The sequence below is a fragment of the Larimichthys crocea genome, chromosome I, assembly GCF_000972845.2.
Source record: "Larimichthys crocea isolate SSNF chromosome I, L_crocea_2.0, whole genome shotgun sequence".
Taxonomy (NCBI): Eukaryota; Metazoa; Chordata; class Actinopteri; family Sciaenidae; genus Larimichthys; species Larimichthys crocea.
In genome coordinates, this window is record NC_040011.1 from 22923909 (window position 1) to 22937145 (window position 13237).

Here is a 13237-nt window from a genome sequence, read left to right on the forward strand (position 1 = left end):
GAGTGTGGATGTTGGAGTGGTTTCTAAACACATCAACCCTTACATGTTGCTCCAGCACACAGAGATCATCCAAAACTGAATATCTGAGGAGATAGCTTCCATAAACTTTGGTCATCATGCTGATGTCCAAAAAAGCCGCCTTTCCTCTCCAAAATCCACCACCCCCACGTTTCCCCTGATTGCTAATTTCTATTTATATGCCATGAGGGGAAATAATGAAAACCAGATGAGGAGGCGGAGGAAAGCTGAAGCAGGCCTTTTGGTGATGAATGCTGTGGAGGAGGATGACTGTTTATAGAGTATCCTGCTCCATCGCGGCTGTGCCGGCAGCGGTGCCCTGGCTAAGAAAAGGACTGCCCCGGTAGGATGTGTGGGTTGGAGGTTCCACCATGACTCACTTGGTAGTCATGCGTGTTTGCACTTGTATGGCCCCAAAAAACCCAAAGCTGCAGCAAGGGACCCGCCAAGCCTGACAACTCCAAATAGAATTACGTGGGTGTGTGGAGCAGCTAAATTTACTCTGAAACAAGTGCAAAGAGGAGGGGCAGGTTGTGACCATTTATACCATTGAATTACTTAATACTGACTCAGATTTCACTTTTTTCACAGTGGAGTGGTAGTCCAGTGATGAGTAACCTGTGACGCAGTTATAGAGCAGTTCACGTGGCAAGGTGACTGAAAAGTGAAAGAAACTATTCATAGGCCTTAAAATGTTATTTTAGACACCTCCGCCGATCAGATCACAGATTTAGATTCACGTTAAGGACTTCACAGAGCCAAGTTCTGGAAATGGTGGGAGTAGGATCTGTTTCCTTATTTGGCTTAGGCTGGAAAATATCAAGTAAACACTGTCTTCCTGTTCACTGCCTTCTGAATACAGTTTAGATCTTTTCCACCCCCCCTCATCCGTACAGGGGAACTATAGTGAAACCTGAAAAAAGGCCTCCTATTGTCTGCTATCATTCAGGAGCCAGGAGCAAATGGGGCTCAGATTGCAGCTCTGAAAGGTAACAGGAAATTGACAAATCGCTAATCCACTCTTAACTATTCAGGGTAACAAAAGGTACATTCCACCAAAAAAAAAGAAAAAAAGAAAATTGCACATTAAGTACAGATTCAGAGGGATGGTTGATTTAATGCAAACTGCTGACAAACTGGAATAAGGCTGCACGTATGTCAGTTGTAGTGAAAGCCCAGTCAGCTAAACAACAAAAGCAACAAGATACTTGCTTTGTGCTAATGTTTACCATTAGCTTCTTATCTGTGATGCATTTAAACGTTTTACTCCCCCAAACTGCTGCAGCTTTCCCCATGTGGCTCAGGCTTATGTTAAATCAAGAGGTTCATATTCCATTTTAGCAAATATCCTAGGCCTGTTGCACACAGCACCTGAGGCCACCATCATCACATGTAGCTGATTATTAACACGGTTGTGTTGTTTTCTTGCCAACACTGCAGTTTTCCAAACCTAAGCCACAGTATATTTTCTTCTTTGTCCCAGAGAAATTCCTGGTCACAGTTTGTGTTTCCCCAACTGTTGGCATTTCTGGCTGACCAACCAACTTTCAAAGTGATGATCTCATCCCCTGGGGGCCCGGAGGTGGAGGGCGGGGTGTGTGTGTGTCAGTGGGGGGGTCAGTGGACTTCCCAAGTGATAAATTCACTGACAAAAAGAGGCAGCCAAATGGGGGAGTGTGGGTCAGGGTGGGGGCTGGATTTGCCCCTGTCGTTGCCTTTAGTGCAGGAACCACGCCATAAAAGCCCAGCATTGATAGCCCCGGTTTATTATCTTTGAACAGGTGGCCCTGGCTACTCGTAATGGTCGCTCTCATTTCTCAAGGCACACACTGTTGGGCTCTACAATATGGAGACCATTTGGGAGTTTGAGGACATCCCGATCTAGCCGCGTTAAAGCCCAGGGAGTAAACTACAGTGCATAGTTTTGTGGTGACTTGTTGGCTGGTGAGTGGAGTGGGGGCTTTAGAAGGAGACTTACTTCCTGTGAGCATAACTCATGGAAACGTGGAGGCTCTGTTGATGCTAGCAGCTTTGGGGCTAATCATGTCAATGACCTGTATTGTTTAGCATTCAAGGTTGCCGAGGAGAATCGCAGCAAAGAAGCCTTCCAAGAATGTAAACAGTCACATTTTGAGCTACAAGCTGTTTCTACTCACTGCTGATTTTTTTTTTTACCAGGAATTCCACACCCTGCATGAACACACACACACACACACACACACACACACACACACACACACACACACACACATGCATACACACACACACACATGCATACACACACAGAAAACAGTGATTTGCTGTTCGCCAATGAACTCAAACTCATGAAACTGATCCACATTCTCTTAAAATCAGCCATCAGTCACATCTTTCATTCCTCAAGCTGGTAACTGTTTCTCAACAGCCCAATCAAGACACCAGACAGTGCTATTTTTTCATTAATTAATATATTTTCTGCATTAAAGTTAACATAGTTTTCTTTTGTGCCACCCTTTAATTTTTCAGTAAGTATTTGATATTTTGTTATATTCAGACATGAGTAAATTTAAGACTGTCTCTTGCAATAAATATCATAAAATAATAGAGCTTCACATAATAAATATTTTTTACAACAAAAAAAATGTTTTAACAGACATTTTTTCTTTTAAAAAATAGCCAGAATTCCTCTTATGGATTTTGAGCATACAATTTGCACAAAATAAGGAAAAAAAACAAACAAAAAAAAAACATGGGAGAATTCCACAGAATGTGTATGAAGAGTTCAGATGGGTGGAAGGAGAGAAACATATCCAAGTGGAGAAAAAAAAAATACTATGAGATGGATGTGCTTTCGTTAATGCAACATGAGCATAGGAACCACGGTTTTAGTGTGGCAGCAACCGATATATTCAAACATACCTGCTTTGCTATGAATACCAGGTAACAGCTACATAATTGCCCTATAGTAGATCGTCCTTCACAGATTTGGTGAGAGGCAGCTTCCCCGCCGGGCACACAGACCCAGAGGAAACTCTCTACCTAAAACGGAAGAAAAACTTTTTCATATATATTTAAAAAATAGTGTTAATGAGGAGCTGAGGATAGACATAGAAACAGTTAAGGCAAACACTGGTCTGTAAAAACATGGTCCTGATCCAGAGAAAATAAAAAATAAAAATAATTGAGTGGTTTTCGTTACTCCTTTGCTTAGCTCCTTAGGGTTCCGCAGCGAGGAGGGGAGGCGGGTGGGAGGTGCTTAGAATGTTTGATAAACATTAATTTGTGACTATCATCATCATTATCATTGTCATCATAAGATCCACATCAAGAGTCTCCCGCACACACGCAATCACAAACACACAGGGGCGATCAGGAAGGTTTTTCCTGGGTCTGTGGGGCCCAGCTCTCCAGTTTGCAATAGACAGTGTTGGAGTTCTTGCAGCGACAGCCGGGCCTGTTAACCCGGTCGTAGCAGCCCTGGCACGCCTTCAGACACCCCTTGACAGGTGGATAGCATAGCAGACAAGGGAAGAGTACCGACATTAATCCCATGCACAGGAAACGAGAGCAGCAGTGGGAACGTGACAGCGAGCAGGGGTGGTCAGCACATGAGTCCCCCTCATCGTCATTGGAGCAGTGGTAGAAGATGCCTTTAACCAGGCACATGCACGTGCCGTGCTCCAGTGCACTCTCAGCTGAGCAGAGGCACTGGCCATTACACGCCAGACATGAAGGCAGGCTCCTGGGAGCCGTGCAGTCACTGCACTTGCATTTCCCACAGCGCTCACAGATAAACTGGTGCCCGGCCGCAGCCACCACCCCATTGCCAGAGCCAGAAAAGTCTGATTTCCCTTTGCCCTGGGGCTTGAGTGGAGCCTCTGGTGGAGGCTGGTGGAAGTGAGGTCCCTGCTGGGGCTGTAAAAGGGCCTTGGGCTTGGGCTGAGTCCGAACTGGCCGCTCTGCTCTGTGGTGGTGCTGTAAGCTCATGCCAGGCCTGGTGGGGGGCGAGCGTGCCAAGAGTCCCTGCTCAGAGGAGGCACTGCTGTTGCTCCCTGAACTGGCGGCACTTCCTGTGCTAGTGGAGCGGCTGAGTCCAGGCACCCGGGACCCACCATACTGCTGTCCCCCAGCCACAACCACCACGCCACCCCCGACGTGATGGTGGTGACCTGAAGGCCGGTGCTCATAATTGTTGTTCACATTGACGAGGATAACCTCATGAGTCCTCTCCTGCTTGTCCTGGGGTCTGGGGGGCATGCGGGGCGCAGGGGGCCTCCGTACCACCGAGGGCCCCTCGGTATACTCGTTGTTGGAGCGGATGGCCTTGATTTGGTCCAGAGAGAGAATGGCAGCATGCTGGAGCTCCCGCTCGTAATCCGACCTCTGCCGGCTCTCTAGGGAAGGCTGCTGGATCACCACTAATGAACCGCCGGGGCCATGTTGACTTTGGAGCTCCATCTGGGGGGATCACCACTTCCGACATTCACCGTGGACTTGGCATGCATCGGAAAACCTAGGGGGGAAGAGAGGCCGGGGAGAGACAAAGGAGAAGCAGGGAGGGAGGGGACATCATCAGACAGAGCCAAAACATGGCATAACTGGCAAACAGACACTGTTCTGATGGATGATGGGTAAACATGGTTCTCAGATGATCTCAGATTCAAAACTGAGTGAAACCCAATCAGTATGAAAGAATCAGAAAAAGCTGACTATTAACAAGACTTTTTGTAGCTTCCTCCCCAAAAACGCACGCATCTAAACTTCAGTAGGCCCTGCAAATACTTCCCCTGCTCATTTACATTTGTATGACTAGTTAACATTTAAATGCACCGCGGCGACGAATTGAGGACGCGATCCAAGGGAACTAAATGAGCTGCCTCACTTAGTATTCTATTACTACACCAAAAAGGATTTCAGGGAAATGTGGACAAAAGTGGAGCTAAAAAAAAAAAAACCCTAAAGGTCAGACCAAGTTCCGACTAAATACAGACTTTAGTTGGAAAAAAAAAAGAACAGAATGATTCAAAGTTGTCGGATTAACGCTTCAGCAAGACGCAGTTTTATCGCTTATCAATTTTATTCCAAGCAAATCATTCCCCGAACGTGCGCGTACGTGCAATAAACAAACACCATCAGGACTATTTTTTTTTTATTTGAGCTTTCGTGGATGTTATTAAGCAACGCCGACCTACACACGAGGCCAAAATCCTTCGGAGTTTGCAAAAACATAAAGCCTGGCTGTCCCCCGTGAAACAAACATCAAGCCTCACAGGGAGAAACACTGCAGCCACAGCCAAAACTGATCCATTTCTCCCCCCTCTTGGTGCAAATAAACAAACTGTTATTATTTATTTTTAATAATCAACGCAACGAAGTGCGCGCTATAAATCGGGTTATCTGCAGGGAGCGCGTTCAAAAGGAGAAGACGTCGTGCGCAGTAATAAAAAGCAGGATCCTAAAAAGCACACGGAGCCGGAGATCAGGAGACATAAGAGGACGCATCCAAATAGACGGGGGGGGGGGGGAACTTTAATGAATGAAAACAACGCCGTGGGGTGGTGGTGGGGGGGGGGGGGAGTGGGGGGGGGGGGAAGGGAGGGTATTTGTTACAGCAGAGCCACGGAAGGACACACAGGCATGGAAATCCATCAACTTCATCAGCTAATCGCGACGAATTTAACCCGCTGCGGGTGTGTATGTGTGAGTGTTTTTTTCCGTGCCAAACGCACGAAAATGACACGGAAAGTTTTGAAGCTCTGTGCACCGGTGTAACTAAACATTTATGTCGCTACAACGGCGCGTACTTGGGTCGCTACGTGCGCCACTGTCCGCCAACAAACACCGTAAAAGCAAAAAAATAATAAAGGAGGATACGTACCTATATGCAACCATCCATAACGTCGAATCCATCGACCAAATAGTCTACCAAAACTCCATCCAAAAGGACGGGGGCAATGTCCAAGTGTAGACTGTAAGCTTTAATGCATAACATTCACAGCCTGTTAATCCAAGTGCGAGTGTATCCCTTTGCGTTATTCCAGCTTTTCTTGGTTAGTTTTACAGATGCTTAGCACGGGTTACGCATGCATTCGTCCCAGGATAAAAACAAAGTAAATCCACGGTGGAGTTCTGATGGAGGAGGACAGGGAAGGCACCCGGAGAACTGCTGCGCACTTGGGAGGCCGATCTTTAGACAAGACAACCCAGTTGTAGAAGTCCCGCAGGAATTGTAAAATAATAACAATTAAGAAAAAGTTCAGACAAAATAAAAAAAAAATCAAGCAAGAGAGAGAGAGAGCTTATATCCAAGACTTTTCTCGTCTTCGAGTACCTTCGGAGAGCTTTGAGTTCTGGCTGTTACTTATTGTTGCGGGGAATCTGCGCTCGCTACAAAAAAAAAAAGAAGCGTCGTCGGGTCGCAGACAGCGGTGCGCTCTCTTCCAGCTCTGCGGGCCTGTTCAGCACTGAATGAATGGGAACGCAGGGCTCAGTGTTTGCTCGACAAGCCAACTCCCATTGGCCATTCACTCCACTGAAAAAGGATACATCGCATCCGCTCCTGATTCATTGGGCAGATGTGGAAGGCCGGGCGATAGAGATGTGTGCACTTGTTAAGGTGGAACGGCTTTTTATTTCGCGTTGGCTCGACGAGGGGGTTCAAGGAAGAAAAAAAAAACAAAACAACAACGACTGATTTCCGTTCTTGCGGGTTATGAATAATGGTGTGAGGGGTGCAGGTTAATGTGACTAATAGTGATGTAATAAACGCGCCATTTATTTATGTTCTTGCTGATTTTTTTTTTTTTTGGTACACGAGCCACGAGACACGTGCAATGCACGTCATGTAAAAGCACATTTTTATTATATTTATCACAACGTGAATGTTTGTTTTTTAAGATGAAGTAAAATAACTTGTTGGTACTTATAAAATATGAGATATTAGAAGCATTAAAGCAGATACTTCTACTGAAGACACAGAAAATGTAGGAAAACAAGATTTTGTGTTGGTTTAAAATAAATGTAACACATTTAAACTACATAAAAAACTGAAAAAGCTAAATATTACCGAAGCTTTGGCACGTGAAACTCACACGCACTAAATATGTTTAATGTTTAATTTTTAACATGTTAAGGGATGTGAAATGACTTAAATGAAACGATAAAACTTGTGATTAATCTAAAATTAATTTAAAAAAAATGGTTTCCATACCAGGATAAAGCATTGTAACTAAAAGTTCATAATGTCTGCTGTATGTCTCACTGCGTAACGGAGAGCCTCTTATATGATGTTACAGTCTTTAAGGATAATAAAGTGAACCTGGATTATATTAAATGGCCTGTGCTGGTGCAGGGGACACACTTTGGAACACACACACAACTGTGTGATTTTTACAGACAATTCATGGAGAAAACATCAACAGGATGTCTACTCTGCTCTCTGGAATGTTCCCATTGCGCATTTACGCATGTCATGAGAGGAAATGAAATATGTCACGATGAGCCATGCAGCTTGTCTCCCCTCTCTGATATGGACATTTTCCCAGCATTTGAAGTTTCATGGGTCGATTTTTTTTTTCTTTTTCGACAGGGAGGAGGGGTGGTGGGGGTGGTGGTGGTGGTGGTTTAGGGATTTGGTCCAGGTCCACCTTAAGAAAAAAGCAGCCCTGCAGCCAGGGGAAAGACACCCCTCGCCCCCTCCTCCCCCCTCCTCTCTGTTGCTGACTGTCTGGTTTGATTGGTGTCGCGGATGCGCTACATCCGGATCCATGAGAAAAGGAAGTTCAATACAAAGTCAATTTATCCTATTCAAATGTAAAAATCAATAGATGAATGACCTCCAGTGCCATTTCGGGTCAACAAATGCTTAAAAAAAAAAAGACAACGGAAAGAGTTAACGGAGTGTTAACTGTGTGCGCAGGAGACAGAGAAGTTTTTTTTTTTTAAGCTGGATGTTAAAATTCAGCTTCTTGGTGATAAAGCAAATCCTGGTAGACCGACAGATGGCCGCTTGGATCCCTGCTCTTAGTGGTCGGAAGTGCGGACGGAAATCTCACGATTACAGCAATTAGCTGATTTTCCATGGATGGATGTGATGAATATTCCAGCCGTGGCTGTTTTTCTCCCCGTGGATATAGAGCAGCGGTTCCCCCCGAAACTAGGGGTTTAGTAACCATCAAGGGTCCTTGAAGGGGGTCCAGATAAAAGTCTAATTCCACTATCTAATTCCAGAGCTGTTAGTGGAGGGGACATACTGTATGCAGCCTAATGCTCTGATTAAAGGGATCAAACTGTCCACTATCAGTATAATCAGTTAGAAAAAGCAACCCTGGAGTTATTCCACTATGTCAAACACAGGCATATACAATGTCTTCTCTGTCTTTGTGAAGACATTTGAAAAACGTGTGATTCAATCATGCAGAGATTTAAAATCCGACAGGGAACATGTGTTTCTGAAGAGCCAAAAATATTCAGAAAATAAATAGGAATAATACCAAGTGCCACTAAAAGACAGATTTGAGGCAAACGCTGAGCTAAAGCAGACCCGATCGTGAGAAGTTTTAAAATGTGCTCCCAGCAAAGCAAACTTTTAAACAGAGAGAGAATAAATCTGACAATAATAATATAATTTATATATGTATTTTAAAGGCATATCATAGCTTTAAATATCTATATGTTCTTTGTGCTGATAAAAAAAAGACAACCAAAGCAACAAATACATAAAGAATGCATTTATTACATTATTAATATTTTATTACGTTCAAACATGACACAGACAATATACCGTCCTGCTGGGCTGTCAACATACATGTGTGTGTGCACAGTGTTCTTTGAAATGAAAGCATTTCAGGGAAACTGTTTGTCATGATGGCTACCAGTAACAAACCGGTCCCATATTTGTTTTTCGAGGAATCGTAGGACAGAAACTGGAACAACAGCTGCATAACTTGGCATAGCAGCTCCAAAAGAGTAATCAACATTTAAGTTTCAGCTGGTGGTTATGTCAGTGTTTCATCATATGTTTGTAACTCGTCCAGCAGACGGATGAAAACCTTTTGGTTTTTTAAAAATAATGATAGAATAATAAAAAAAGTTCCTTCATGGTCAGAAGAAGCACAGGCCGCTGTGCTGCTGCTGATAGCTGATATACGACTGGATGAGAGAGTCCGGGATCCGGGGCTTCACAGTGTTCAAGGCACTTTCAAAGTGTCTGGCCTCGACCTGCTGGGCTTTGATGTCCTCTTGTAGGGCCAGGAGGGCAGCCTCTCTGCATACTGCTGTTATCTGGGACAGGAAACAGACACAGATATTCAGCTGTCATGCAAAAGCCAGTCCATCCACTGAACACCACTGAATCATGTGAGCACAGTCAGGCTGAGTCTGATCGACTTCAGCGACAGACTGCTGAGGGTAGATGTGTTATGGTAATGGAAAAGCACTTTATTTATCTCTCTCAGGGAAATGCATTCATCTTGAAAACATCACAACTATTGCAGTGCAGAGGGACGGACACAAGCAGGAAGCACACAAATCAAACTGTATATAATCTCTAAAAAAAAAACACGTCTGAAGTCTAAAGTGAGAAGTAGAAGGATATTGTTTAACAGTGAGGGCAGAGAAATCCAAAATTGGCGAGAGTAAGAGAGGATTAACTTCATGCTCTGGAAAAATACAATCAGCTAAATGACTGCGGCACAGCATGTTCATATTTTCAGGTGCAACACAAGTTTATGTGGGTCTTAAAATTGAACATTATCATATAATCCCTCAAATAATCTGTTGACAGATTGGAAGGAGCTGACAGAGTCACAAGAAACTGGAAATTTAGATTTGGTCTATCTAATGATCTCATTAGATGTCTTATGAAGCCAAGAACCACATGCTGATGGAACATGTTAACTCACAAACTAATAAGGAATATAAATAACATTTAAGGACTAAGTACTTCTTTGTTTGCCTCTTTAATCCATAAAACTGGACTTTGTTTTTGGTTCTGCCCTTTATTATTTCTGCATCCAGACCAACATTTGTGATCTACCATGTCTAAAGTGCAAATACAGTGCTCCTCCTGCACATTCTTTACTATAGTACTGATTGAGTTATGTAATGGCTGATGGAGGAGTGCTGTAGTCAGTACGGGTGACCTTTCAGAGAGATTCTGCACACAGCAGAGGAGTGAGTCACTTCCTAATTGGTGGCGATGGCTGATGAAGGCCAGGCACCTTTCCTAGCAGTGCCACCCTCCTCCCTTTCTAGAAGCACAGCTTTGTTCTGAGCCAGGGCAGCTTACACAACTCCCTCCAACAACTGCCGCGCAGGAAACTATTCGCCTGTACAACCACTGATAACGTCTGGTGGGAGGTTAGTGGGACAGGCAGACACGTGATGTAGCGGAGCTGTGGAATATTGAACAGTGAGAGTTTGCATGTAGAGCAATGTGGGTGTGCTGAAATTGCTCACTGGACCGAAGCACTGCTGGTCACTGCCTTTCCCTCTACAGCTGCACACTGCGTGACATGCAAGATGATCCTGAATATTCAGTCAGCAGAGCAGTTTACATCCACATCTATATCCCTTTACACTGTGCGTGTAGCAATAAATACAGCGAAAGTGAAGCTGAAATTATTTACTCCTTCCAACTTTTTTAGTAGGTCGGCTTTTATTTTTGAAGATCGAAAAAATGCTCAAGGTCAAATAAAAATGACAATTTACTGATTAAATAAGCAACATAGTGGTTTCCCAATAAAGGGAAATTATAGATGAGATACAGTCTAAACTTTCCATGAACAAGTTAGGATCTCTTATTTCTCTCCTCCTAAGAACTGGGTCTGCTTGAGTTCGGTATTGTTTCAAAGAACTTTTAGCATGTTATACATACATATTACTGTTGCAGTACTATTCATCCCGCTCCTACTAAAAGCCCACTATTTTATAATATTTACAAGAATACACCTTTAACTAACAATTTGTTGGATTTGGAGAGGTGCAATAAGTATTGTAGCAAGCAAGCATTCCCACTTGTCTTCATTTGCCTTTGTCTGCTAATACTACCACAATAATAAATATCCTTTATTAGCTGTTCATGGTGGTCAAGTAATGTATAGGGCTATGGTTAATCTCTATGAACAGATGTTTAGATATGAATGCAGAATCTGTTAGCAAAGGACTGAAATTTTGGCATAGTTAGAGTTCTGGTTTCCGTTTAGTCCGAGTAGTATTGACAATTCGTGTTTGGTCATGTTTTTTTAGGTTGCATGCAGGTAGACTGCCCAAGTGGGGAACAAAAGAGGTAGAATATATTGGCATTATGAAGTAGCAATCTAGTTTTCTCACTTAGGAAAACTAGACTTGCCCATTCTGAAGGCGAGTACGGAATAACACATTTTTGCACGTTTGCTTGGTTTTCTGTTTAGCTACTTACTCAACACTCGTCCAACTGAGCTTTCATTAAAACAGTTTTGCAGTAAATGCAGCTATAAGTGCAAAGTCTCACCTCCAAGACTGCAGATATCAAGTTTATCATTCAATATTTGAAAAAAATATATTTGTATTGAAAATAGTAGAGCAGTGTGTAGGCTTTAGTGGCACCACTGTAGTTACAAATGGACGCCCCCTCGCTTCACCCTCTCCCTTCCTGGCATAAAGTAGAAACTATGGTGGCCACCATACATACGACTCTATTTAGGGGTTTGACATGGCAGAAGATGACCCGTGGCATAAGTTAGGATGCTGAGGTAACAAAACATAATGATTCTTAATTTCAGGTTATTGTACACTAATGAAAACATATCATCATATGGGCACATTACCCCGTTACAGGGTTACTATTTACAGAATATGCACATTTAAAGACCTGATTTTACATCATCACATCTGAATATAAATATCAACAGAAGGTGACATCATCTGAAACACATACAATGCATAGACTTGGTGGAGACAGGAAAAAACACCGCAGAGGCTGTCAACTGATAAAGCATATGGCAGTCATGGTGTTTTTCAAGGCTCGAGAGTAAAATGAGGGGAGATAACTGAATGTGCTCTGGCCCAGCTAGCATGCACGGCTCAGGACAGGTGCTTTGCAGATGTCAGGATGTGAGGCCTATTTTCCCCCTTCTTCTGTTTCAAGCCAATGAGCAACATGATTTAGGCAGGGTAAACACACAGGGCCGGGTTAATTTTGTATGAGGGTTTCCCATCATTCAAGTCATTTAGGCCTGTCAGTAATAATGATGCAAAACAATGAGGCCATGTATCCCGGTTCCCTGTTTACAAACGGAGTGAGGGCGAGTGAGCAAGGAAAGGACTTAGTGAGCGAGAGCGAGAGAGATGCCACATGTTGAACAATGTGATTTAGTGTTGTTTCCAAGCAACATCCATAAACAGGAACAGACAAACTATGCAGCACAATCAAACTGTAATTTCTTATTTACGTTGAAACTTCACTTACAGGACATGTTAGCCCCCTTGTGCCTCAATCTCATGATTCAACAGTTAATAATTATTTGCTTGTTTACTTCCAGAACACCCCTTGGGTTTATTAAAAAAAAAAAAAAAAGGAAGGGGGGGTTGCGAATGTCCGGAGCTGCTCTGAAGTACACAAACGACACACACACAGGCCCCCACATTCATGCTCGCTGGGTTTATGAGCTGGTCTGTGAAGGCGATCAACAAGCCAGTGTTTCCCGCTGTGTGTTTGCCCGTACAGGCCTTGAAAAAAAAATAAAGCCACAAAGGCAAACAGGGCGAGCGAAACAGCCAGTTTGTTTGTAAACGTGAAGGCATTCCTAGAACCGAGCCAAAAGTCCAGCGCCGACCCCCCCTCAGCACTACCTTGATACCCCTGATCCCCCCCAAAAAGCAGCCTACCACCCCCTAAAGATGGGCCCCCCTACTTCTGAGGGGGAAAAAAGGGGAGTAAGGAGAAAAACTGCAAATGCACAGAAATGAGATGTGTGTGTGTGTGTGTGTGTGTGTGTGTGTGTGTAGGGGGGGTGGGGGAGTCGGTGGTGAGGAGTGCTGACTTGTGGCAGGCCATATAAATTATAGATCTCTCTCTCTCTTTTTTAATTTTATTGCAATGCAGACTTTATTTTTCATTCCCTTCATAAATTATGTCAGCAATCACTTAAATATATGGAGAGGCCTAAGCTGATGCATTGCAGTGGCTGCTCTCTGGTGATGTGGGCGAGCTTAGAGTTCCTGGAGGTGGCACGAAGCCAGTCGTAAAGGCAAAGCAAAT

The 13237-nt window shown here is 43.7% G+C and overlaps 2 protein-coding genes across 2 annotated transcripts in view; both read right to left on the reverse strand.

Annotated features, from left to right (window-relative positions):
* Positions 1-2446: 2446 nt before the first annotated feature.
* spry1 (sprouty homolog 1, antagonist of FGF signaling (Drosophila)) lies at positions 2447-6607 on the reverse strand. The gene is made up of 2 exons (XM_010745921.3): positions 5876-6607; positions 2447-4510 (listed from the first exon to the last, which is right to left on the reverse strand). The coding sequence occupies exon 2, from the start codon at positions 4453-4455 to the stop codon at positions 3367-3369; it is 1089 nt and encodes a 362-aa protein (XP_010744223.1). The 5' UTR covers positions 4456-4510; positions 5876-6607; the 3' UTR covers positions 2447-3366.
* A 2130-nt stretch (positions 6608-8737) lies between these two features.
* afg2a (AFG2 AAA ATPase homolog A) overlaps positions 8738-13237 on the reverse strand; it is a 113406-nt gene continuing 108906 nt past the window's right edge. The window contains exon 17 of the mRNA XM_010745920.3: positions 8738-9279. Within this exon, the coding sequence (XP_010744222.3) occupies positions 9100-9279 (180 nt within the window). The 3' untranslated portion in view covers positions 8738-9099. The remainder of the gene's footprint in view (positions 9280-13237) is intronic.

Coding starts and splice junctions, on each gene's coding strand:
- spry1 (XM_010745921.3), bottom strand. CDS start 4,455: ATGGAGCTCCAAAGTCAACATGGCCCCGGCGGTTCATTAGTGGTGATC.